Source organism: Coptis chinensis, chromosome 1 (genome assembly GCF_015680905.1).
Source record: "Coptis chinensis isolate HL-2020 chromosome 1, ASM1568090v1, whole genome shotgun sequence".
In the NCBI taxonomy this organism is placed as follows: Eukaryota; Viridiplantae; Streptophyta; class Magnoliopsida; order Ranunculales; family Ranunculaceae; genus Coptis; species Coptis chinensis.
Genome location: NC_141456.1, coordinates 28,550,501 through 28,561,666, shown reverse-complemented (window position 1 = coordinate 28,561,666; position 11,166 = coordinate 28,550,501). Strand labels below are relative to the sequence as shown.

Here is an 11,166-nt window from a genome sequence, read left to right as displayed (position 1 = left end):
CGTTGGTTGTGCATCATGAAGTTGATGTCTTAGCCTATAATTATCGCTGCATATTACTAAATTGATATTTATGATTCTCCATAAATGCCGTAAATCTAAAGCTCCTATTAACGAGGTTTCAAAAGACATGGTGTCTTACAAGAAGATTGGTGCATTTGTAGTTGCTCCCGTAAGTAGCTTACTACATACATTTTTAAGAACTTTGCTACTTCCATAGATTCATTTCTCCATATTTTCCATGTGTTCTTTGTGTCCTTGTCATTGCCTCAATTTTAAGGAATGTCAGATGTTACTTTAATTATAACTTAATTTTGATAAGTCAAATTTTATATCATTATCATACTTCGAGAAGTATATTTTCTTGTGATAACTTCGTGAATTGGATATTTCTGAGACAATATTCTTGTGAAGCGAGTTATGGAAAGTCTTCAAAGATTAGGTCTACTTTGTCTTTTGGAATTGCAACTTCTTTATCAAATTCACGGGACACAATGGTTAGTAACTTTTCCATTATTTTTCAAGTTTTACAAAGATCGAGGAAGTTATTTAGGTTCATGATAACTCATATTTTTATCCGTTTTCCTTTGGTTCATATCCCGACACGAGAAAATGGAACTGAATAAGGACTTTTCAAATGGTTGGGCTCCACTACAACACATGATTGTTGAAGGTCTTGCCAGTGCAAACCAAGATCCATGGCGAGAGGATATTCTTTGTGAAATGGCTAAAACAAACTATGCAAAATTTTTAGAAAAATTGCACAATGCATGAAAAATACGATGTGGAATCGTGGAATCGTGGTGGGTTGGAGGGGTGGTGAATACATCCCTCAAGTAAGTTACATAGTCTATTTGCAAATATTTGAAATTGTGATTAATTATATCATAAAACAAAATAACCGTTAATCCCTGTTTTCGCAATAGATAATTTCCCTTGAATCAAGAGCAAAAATGAAATGATGGGGTGATCTCAATTCTTATGTGTTTACGGTGTACCTATATGCTTGGTGGCTTTGGATGGACAAACGGAGTAGTTTTAGCATTTTTGGAAGAGTTTGGGTGGCCAAAAGACCGAAATATAGATTCTTGACATCTTTGGGTACAACCGATAAAAAGGAAAAGTAGCATAAATAAATTGAAGCATAAGTAGAATTACAACCATTTCGGTTACTTTCTAGGTTAACATTGTTTGATTACGCTCTAACTACTGAGAGAACTTTCCGCCATACTTATTACAATGTATCGGGACTCGGATGATAAACCCGAGTTCATTTCAAATATTTTGTTACCCTCATTTATGTACAACCGTTTGTGTTCTTGAAACAAAATGTACTATTATTGAAACTGTTTGGTTACCTACTTTGTTGTTGCCTGCTTAGGTGGATAGTGATCCATATAGTGTTTTTTCAAGTTAATTGTAGTTCACTACTTTCAGTAGGAAAATTTATACTTTTAGATAATATAGTTCGTATAAGGATTTCTATTGAACGATATGTGTGTTTAGTGTTATGTGTGTGTGTGTTCAAGTTCAGACTGCTTCTATAGAGTTAGCGTTGCAGGCGACTCTATCAGTGCCGTACGGCACGGGCATACCCTAGTCTTCAATAACTTAACTACTTAAGTAGGCATTACCAGGAAAATAAATAACCTTTTGAATAAAAAAATTTATTGAAAAAAATTTTAATGAAAATATTTCACATAATCTAAGGGTAGTTTAGTAAAATCAAGTAATATGTATCAGTGTTTCTCCTTCAACAATAATAAAGCTCAACATTTCCTCCTACCATGGTGGAAACCAGATTAAGCCTGAAAACTCTGAATTAATTCACTCAAAACATATTTTCACAACTGGGGTGTTCCATGTTCATTGGCTTTTGAAAAAAAAAAAAAGAGGCTACTTTGATAGTTTTTTTTTTTTTTTTTTTTTGTCTGATTCATTGTTACTATAAACAGAGAAGAAAACTCAATGCAAATGATTGGTTTCTGCTGTTTCTTCATTGACATGATGAGTTTCTGAGTTTCTGAGAGTGGTTATTGATTAAATTGAAGTTTTGAGCTAAAAACAGAGAAAAAACTAGCTTCTTTGGTCCCTGGTTACTTGAACATAGAACAAGGTAGGATAAAAAAGAGTTCTGTATCACTGTGGTGTGTTTTATGTAGTTGAGTTTTGAGTGGTTGTTAAAAGATCTGTGGTTACTGAAACAGTTAAAGAGGAGGAGGAAGAAGAAGGAATATGGAGGAAGGTGGGGATGAAGAGAGTGTGAGACTGATTCGTTCTGAGTCAAGATGGGTAGATGGAAGTGAAGTGGATTCAGAATCTCCACCGTGGTCGTTGAATGATGGTGAAGACTATCAAGGAAGACATGAGTCTTCTTCTCTTAGAAGAAGGCTTGTTAAGAAACCAAAGAGAGTTGATTCTTTTGATGTTGAAGCTATGGGAATCTATGATGCTCATCATCACTCCAAGGTATGTAGTAGCTCTTTTCTCATTTCATGTTGTTAAATTTTGTTGTATGGGAAATGAGTATTAGTTTGAGTTCTATTTTACTTTTGTGCTTTAATCTCAATTTGTAGTATTAATCGGTACCCTTTTATCCATCCCATCTAGTTTATTGCTAGAAAGAGTGTACTTTTGATTGGCTCAATTGTAGTAATGCAGTTATTGTTTATTCAAAACCTATACCTAATCAAAACTGTGAAAAGGAAATGGATGTGAATATTGAATTAAGACTGATCAACCATTTCACACTGTTTTTCAAGTCCTTCGACGTCATATTGATGTAATCCTCTTTCTCTTGTCTCCTTTGGTAATATAAACTCGCATCCAGGCATGTCATGGTGTTGGTCTGCGCCTCTGTTTCATATTCCCACATCTGTCTGAAATGTTGAATGTTCTTGTTCAACAAGACCACATCAAACATGTTTCTGTCTCAAAGTACATATATACAATTTCTTAGGATGCTGAGAATGCAGACTGCAGTGAAAACTAAAAAGCAATTGGTATCAAACAATAAGTGAGTTACTGTATGTGAAATGTAAAAACTATTTTATTCCCTTTGGTTCTTAGTTATTAGTAGTTCTTATAAAGGATCGTGTCATTAAAGATTGCTAAGAAGACTAGCTATTTTCTTAGTGATGACATTCTATGGTCCAGGATGTTCCAATTTGGCGTACACTTGCAATGGCATTCCAAACACTTGGTGTGGTCTATGGTGACCTGGGGACGAGCCCCTTGTATGTCTTTACTGATGTCTTCAGCAAGGTGCAGATAAAATCAGAAGTTGATGTCTTGGGAGCTTTATCACTAGTCATGTACACGATTGCTCTCATCCCATTTGCAAAGTACGTTTTTATAGTGCTCAAAGCCAATGATAATGGTGAAGGTATGCGTTGTAAACTTGTAATCCAAATGACTCCTCTGAACAGTTCTTGCAGTAGTAAACCATGTTACATATCTCAGATGCCTACAGCATGGTGAATGTGTTTCTTGACAGAAGTATAATTGCAACTGCAGGAGGCACATTTGCTCTTTATTCATTGATTTGCCGGTACGCTAAAGTTAATCTGCTTCCAAACCGGCAGCAGGCTGATGAATATATTTCCAGTTTTAAGCTGAAATTGCCTACCCCAGAGTTGGAAAGGGCACTTAGCATTAAAGAGACATTGGAAAGAAGATCGTACTTGAAAACTCTTTTATTGCTTTTGGTTCTTATGGGAACTTCCATGATTATAGGAGATGGTATACTAACCCCAGCAATGTCAGGTTAGTTTTCTCTTCCTCAATACTCATGTTTGTTAGTCCACGCACAGCGTATATTGATGGTGTCATAGAATAACGAGACTGGCTGTGCGAGCCCAAATTTTTTTGATATGCTGACCAAATGGGTAGTAATATGATTTTCAGTCCTCGGTCCACTTGCTGTATTAGATTATGATATTGCTCAGTGATTTCACCATGTCGGATCTTTAAGTGGGAGTGGATGCAAAATTGTTTCATGGACGATTTTCCTCATCCTATGGAGAAAAAGTTTCTTGCTAAGATAGAAGTTTAACATTTAAAATGAATATTCTTGGAGTTATATTGAAATGTTCTGTTTGGACCTTGTTTTTTTGCAGTGATGTCTGCTGTGAGTGGTTTGCAGGGTAAAATTCATGGATTTGATTCAAGTGAGTTGATTAATTTTTCCCTACTAGCTAATCTTTCGGTTTTATCTCTATGAACCAGCACATAGACCATTTTCAAAACTACCGAGTGTATCACTTAATTCACTTGTCTGATATATCCAAGGGGAAGTAAAGAGAAAGTCCCACAAACCAACCGTGATAAATGTGGAAGCCACCATTCTTGGTGGTGAATTGTGCAATTATTTCTGATTCGAACTTAGTTTCTTGCAGATGCTGTGGTAATTGTTTCGATTGTAATCCTCATAGGATTGTTTAGCATACAGAGGTTTGGGACGAGCAAAGTGGGCTTGTCATTTGCTCCTGCACTTGCTCTTTGGTTCTTTTGTCTGGCAACGATCGGAATATACAACATAGTAATGCATGACATTACAGTTTTAAGGGCATTTAATCCAGCTTACATCTATTTTTTCTTCAAGAGGAACGCTAAAAATGCCTGGTCAGCTCTTGGTGGTTGTGTTTTGTGCATTACAGGTAAGTGGCCTTCTTTATTCCGAAACTGCTAATACTACATCATATATTTTCTGAGAAGCCCTTTTTTTCTCAAATTTAGTTGTGCTAGTAGTCATTCTGGTTTTATTCTCAAAGTACTTTTGTTTATAGGTTTGTATTTTTTTGAAACCTAAGTTCCATTTCTATTTGGAGATGAATGTTTGGTTACAAGACTAGGAAAGATAAACACAAATGAGCGTTATAGTCTTATAGATAGTAAAAATATATTGTTGCTACTGAAGAAGAAAGTCTGGAGAAAAAAGAGAAAAAGAGAGGATACGGCCTTGGTTAGTTTCGGCCTTGTATCACTCCAATATATAAGAGAATACCAGGGTTTACATAATAGAAAATTCCTAAAAGATCCGAAATCCCCTTGGGAGATGTCCCTTAGAACTCTAACATAATCTCTTGTAACATAAATACTAGCGAATTAAAATCTTGATATCTCGCCCCTTATGTGTGATTGCAGGAGCTGAAGCTATGTTTGCTGATTTAGGCCATTTCTCTGTGCTATCTATACAGGTTATCCTTTTCATGATTTATATTAGAGTGTTTCGACATAATCTTCTTCATTGGTCCAAAAAGCCTAAACAGCTCTGAAATCTTATTTTGATTCTATATGAACTCCACAGATTGCGTTCACATGTGTGGTGTTCCCATGCCTTCTCTTGGCATACATGGGTCAAGCTGCATATCTGATGAAACACCCATCTTCGACAGAGAGAATATTCTACGATTCCGTGCCAAGTTAGTTTCTACTATAAAGTTCTGTCATTTTTAGTAGTTTAGCTGATGAGTGATCTCGTAACTATGTATGTCAACAATTTAATTTGAGCTATTGTGTGCAAACAGATAGTCTGTTCTGGCCTGTCTTTGTGATAGCCACACTTGCTGCAGTGATTGCTAGTCAAGCCATGATATCTGCGACATTTTCTTGCATCAAGCAGTCCATGGCACTAGGGTGTTTCCCAAGGTTAAAGGTAATTCACACGTCGAGGAAACTCATGGGTCAGATCTACATCCCTGTCATCAATTGGTTCCTGATGGTCATGTGTATTGTAGTTGTTGCATCTTTCAGGAGCACCACTGACATAGCCAATGCATATGGTAGGTCTTCTCTTTCTAGATAGGTTAATGACAGTGAATCATTCTTCTTATCTTCAACTGTTAAAAAAACCACCATTACTGGCTCTGTAACACCATCTTATGTGAACCCAAGTATATTTGCAGGCATTGCAGAAGTTGGTGTCATGATAGTAAGCACTGCCTTGGTAACACTTGTAATGCTTCTGATATGGCAAACAAATTTATTTCTTGCTCTGTGTTTCCCTTTGGTATTTGGGGCAATAGAGCTCGTGTACTTGTCGGCCGTCTTGTCTAAAATCCTTGAGGGTGGGTGGCTCCCTCTTGCTTTCGCTTCTTGTTTCCTTTGTGTGATGTACATTTGGAACTATGGAAGTGTACTGAAGTACCAGAGTGAAGTTAGGGAAAAGATCTCCATGGATTTTATGCTTGATCTTGGATCCACTCTTGGAACTGTCAGAGTACCAGGGATTGGATTACTATATAATGAGTTGGTCCAAGGGGTTCCCTCAATCTTTGGTCGTTTCCTACTGAGCCTTCCAGCAATTCATTCAACCATTGTATTTGTCTGCATCAAATATGTTCCAGTTCCTGTTGTTCCTCAAGATGAAAGATTTCTGTTCAGGCGGATTTGCCCAAAAGACTATCATATGTTCCGTTGTATTGCTAGGTACGGGTACAAAGATATAAGGAAGGAAAACCACCGAGCATTTGAGCAGCTTTTGGTTGTGAGCCTTGAGAAGTTCTTGAGAAGGGAAGCACAAGATCTTGCACTAGAGAACAGCATCACAGATATGGAACTTGATGACGCAGTTTCCGTGAGTTCCAGGGACAATGAGATCACTGTTTCTGGGGTTGATGATCTTCAAGTTCCATTAATGCAGCACCAGGGATTGGGAAATGGAGGGACTTCTACTTCATCAGAAGTAGTGTCCTTATTGCCATCTAGTATCATGTCATCTGATGAAGACCCAAGCTTGGAATACGAGCTTTCTGCTCTTCATGAAGCAATGGATTCAGGATTCACGTATCTGCTCGCGCATGGGGATGTGAGGGCCCGCAAGGACTCTTGGTTTATTAAGAAGTTAGTCATAAATTATTTTTATGCATTCTTGAGGAGGAACTGCAGAGCAGGGGCTGCAAATATGACAGTTCCTCACATGAACATCATGCAGGTTGGTATGACATATATGGTTTGATTGGGCAAACTTGTCTAAAAGCCATATATGGTATAGATTTAGATCTACCTCATTTTTTGCACGACAAGATATAACAAAATAAGTTGTTACAAAAGGGGGTCAATGATGAATTAGGACAATGTTAGTTACAAGAACCTTAGTAGTATTGTTTATGTATAACGATATTCTTTACGAAGTTGAAATGAAATTTAGTCATTTTCAATTGCTTGCTTGTATCCGTTGGTTTTGCATGAATACGCCAATTTGATTGAAAAGGATACTATCAGGTTTTACATAACCTGATTCTTTTGTATATGTAACCATATACAACTCATCCAATGCTTACTACTAAAGCAGATAATGTTCTGCATAGATGCCTATTGACGCTTGAGTCTCTGCATTAGAATTTACCTTAAATCTTTGCACTGTAATAAATAATGATGCTTATAAGCAGCTAAAGAGCATTCTAAGTTCGACCAAATGCTTCCATGACGAGTCAGTCCAGAAGACAACCTAGGTTAAAATTTTGGCAATTTCAAATATATGCTTGATTGCATGGAAAAAAATTGCGTGGGCAAATTAATCTCCGTATCTCACCTTGTTGTAGAGATTGCAGTGGGTATTTCTGCATAAGAACTCTCCCATAAAACTTCAAGTTGTTTTGTCAGGCATGCAGTTGGCTGCTTTTGATAGCTATACTTGGGGCTTCATCAAACAAATTTTTTGCGAAAAAATTCTGTTGAAGAAACTGTTTTAAGGGTGGCATCCATCATGTTGAGATGGAAACCACTCTACAACGTTGCTCTGATGGTGATGAGAAGGTTATAACACTTGTTCTACTACTTCACTAGCCATCAAACCATGACATCACTAATCATTGGTAGTAAATTACGTTGGGCTTGAACTTGGACTTGAGCGCTTGGGCTAGCCATTTGTGAACCTCAGTTATTCTGCTTAATAAGACTGGGCTTAGGTAACATACATTTCTAGCTTGGGATCAAAATCTAGCTTGTCCTCAACCATTCCTCATCACGTTGCAGACTTGCGGCGCTAGTCAAACTACTCTATTGGCAATTTTCTTCACAACTATATCTTAAGTTCCTAAATCGGTTTTCTCTATTGTAGACATATTATTCTTCCTTTATGGCTCATTAATTTGAACTACTTATATAAGTTCTTGTACTAAAATGGTAGAAGTATTGTTTAGTATATTTTGAGGAATACAGAGGCCAGAGGCCAGAGCTACAAAACACAAGGATTTAAGTTGGGCAGCGTACAATTAATAGCTCGAACAAACTTTGTGTATCTAGTATCATACATCCAAATGAAAGCTTCTCTTTCCCTTATAAACGTGACCACCTTCTTGTAAGCTGCTGTAGTATATGGTCATATGGATGACAGAATACTTGTGGTTTGATCACTTTAATGTACTTAATTACCTTACAGTTAACACAGTCTCAATTCTAAAAAAAATCTGAAAATTTAGCATTCAAACGTATATACATACTAACATACTACAGAATGTTTGGCGCCCTAGAAACATAACGTGCAGTCGTGCACTATCCATCATTTTTTTATTTTCAATCTTTTTCTAACAAGACTTTTATATTAGAATCATTATGACGCTTCACACATATTAGGCTACTAGCCATTAGCAAGACGAATCAGGAGGTAGCTCAATCATATATCAACAACAAGAATTTGGTAGGGCACTGAGGCACTCATATGATGCAAGAGCACGCGCGGTTTAATTTTTTGCGATTTACAGACAGAATACCGTAGATCGAGCACTTGCATCTATCATGCACAAGGCACATCCACTTGGAAAGAAAGAGGAGAAAGTCAATGAGAGAACACCATTTGCGAAGTCTACTCTAGTTTCAAACTATATATATATTAGTCTAACCTCATTGTTTATTTGATGTTTGGTGGTGTTTGGTGGTGTTTGGTGGTGTGTAGAGGTGCTGTTGAAGTCCCAAGGTTTGTTAATGGCGTCAAAAACGATTTGTGAATAATGTTGATTTATGCCTAAATATTTTTTTGATTGAGTTGGGTTTATGACCGCTTGAATAATAATTGATGCGTATTTTAATGATTCCATGCAATGAGGGATTTTAGTTTTAATTATACTAAAGCCAAAGACGCGTCGTTGCGATGCTAGGAAAGAATATAACACCCCTATTTTTATTCTCTTTTTAATTAAAAAATTAGGAAAATGAATGAAAGCATGTAAATTAGAATAGTAAATTAAAAAGTTCAATAAAGAAAAAAACACTTCAATACACTAGTTGTATTCTTTGTTCGATTTGATTTTTGATGTTGTACCATTAGCTCTTTTTTTTTTGTTGGTTTAAATAAGTAGGTAGCTTGGACCATCGAAAGTGAATATATGGGTTGTTGATTTATGCGTTAAAGATTTTGTAGCTAGCTTAAAAAAACAATTTTGATTTATTTATTTAGAAACAATTAGAAAAAATGCATTGGACAATGTTAATAGTTGGAGTGAATTGAATGTGTAAATAATAGCTTTCTGGAAGATACTTATGTGGCAAGATTACAATTTAAAAGCTTTCAATATAATGTGGGTCTTATTTCATGTGTATGGAGATTGAATGATTCAAATGATAGAGTGTTGTTTTTTTTCAATCCATCTGTATGGAGACGACAAAAGGAAGAAATTATGGATGCTAGCTAGTTGCATCGCTGAATGCTTACATTGGTTGTTGGTCCCCATTCTGAAAATGTTATTAGCACGCACCCAACTCCACATGCAGAACTTTGGCAGGTTTTCGACTTCAACTTGATAACATAATGCAATTGAATGTTGGTTATTTGAGAGTCAAATTAAGTGTAATGATTGAGTAGCTAGTTAGCAGCAGGTGCAGAGTGCACGATGAAGGAGTGCAGAGGCATTATAAGCGTGATCCATTGGGCATAATCACTATGCTATGCCTAGATGATTATAGAAACATTTTGTCAAGCGGTAACAATTTGATTATAGAAACACCTATAATACAGATTGGTGTACTGGGAAAAATGGTAGTGTTCTTCGAAAAAAAAAAATTGTTGGACTGGTACTAAAAACTCTACTATTGCTTCCAATAGATGGAACTTCTGTATGTCAGAGGTGCCATGTTGAATAAAGACCTCATCTACAAATGTCTTAAAATGAGGTTATCTTCCATACATTGGTTTCTTATCATTTAGTACTCTGGAGTCAAAATAAAGAGTCTCCATGTTAAAAAAAAAAATCACCATAGATATAACTTGACTATCGTTTGATTCCATGACTGAAGAAAATTTAAGGCAACAGAAAACAATAGTATAAAAAGTAAGTTTATTTATAGTAGTGTAAAAAATAAACAAACTACATCACACTTACACATGCAAGAAGGAAATAATGAGACTGGAACCTAAGCGTATTGGCAAATCTTTTTTTTTTTATGTACTTTCTATTCCCTAGGACCCCACAACAAATAAGTAAACAATGGATATTTTCAACTATTTATGTTTCATATTATGATTTTCGATATAACCATGCCAAAAGTGAGAGGCTCCAAGTTTTTGATGGGAGTTACATACACTGGAATGAAAGTAAGAGAGGTTACGATTCCTTTACGGCTTGAAAAGTTTCATGGTGTTGAAAGAACTCTTCACGTAGATGTAAATGATCAATGTATTCTTCATTGTAACAATAAAACAATAAAGTTGAAGTATTCAAGAGGACAGATATTGAAGGAGATGGATTTTTTTTTACTACTGTTAGATTTGAAGTCTTTGAGCTATGAAATGAGATGAAGAGTTCATGTTGTTCAGATGAGTATTTATAGGATTTGAGAACTGCGGTTGGTTTTACTTTTGTGAGCTAAAACGTGTAGCTTAGTAGGCAGTCTTTGCTTGCAGTGCTGCCAAAATTTTGAACAATTCTTTATCTCTATTGGTGTCTTCAAATGAAATGGGTAAGAAACGAGAGGGTAGCTAGATAGGGTGATGTATAAATTTGACTTCTACCTATGTATGTTAACTGCCAATGAAGACTTCGTCTCAAAGGGAATGAATTCTAGTTAAACCAACTTAAGTCCAAAAACATACAATCTAATGAAAACATTGGCATAGCAACTAACGAACGTACACTAATTTTTTGTTGTGTTAAAATTAGAAGGGAAAAATGTTAGTGGTAAAAAACCAGCAGAGCAGCTTGTAAACTGTTGTTGAAAATTATACAATGAAGC

General features: G+C 36.0%; 1 protein-coding gene across 1 annotated transcript; it reads left to right on the top strand.

The window, feature by feature from the left end:
• The first annotated feature begins 1,786 nt into the window (after nucleotides 1-1,786).
• On the top strand, nucleotides 1,787-7,157 carry LOC147523312 (Potassium transporter family protein). The gene is made up of 10 exons (XM_086598092.1): nucleotides 1,787-2,113; nucleotides 2,205-2,466; nucleotides 3,154-3,382; nucleotides 3,514-3,762; nucleotides 4,116-4,166; nucleotides 4,395-4,655; nucleotides 5,143-5,195; nucleotides 5,306-5,420; nucleotides 5,526-5,780; nucleotides 5,904-7,157. Exons 2-10 carry the CDS (start codon nucleotides 2,233-2,235, stop codon nucleotides 6,953-6,955), a joined length of 2,499 nt encoding a protein of 832 aa, XP_086454218.1. The 5' UTR covers nucleotides 1,787-2,113; nucleotides 2,205-2,232; the 3' UTR covers nucleotides 6,956-7,157.
• Nucleotides 7,158-11,166: the final 4,009 nt, after the last annotated feature.

What these genes read in the sequence shown, in the direction of transcription:
- LOC147523312 (XM_086598092.1), top strand. Translation starts at nt 2,233, where the DNA reads ATGGAGGAAGGTGGGGATGAAGAGAGTGTGAGACTGATTCGTTCTGAG. An exon ending in ATTCTACGATTCCGTGCCAA is followed by an intron (nt 5,421 to 5,525) that starts GTTAGTTTCTAC and finishes GTGTGCAAACAG; the next exon opens with ATAGTCTGTTCTGGCCTGTC. An exon ending in TGACATAGCCAATGCATATG is followed by an intron (nt 5,781 to 5,903) that starts GTAGGTCTTCTC and finishes GTATATTTGCAG; the next exon opens with GCATTGCAGAAGTTGGTGTC.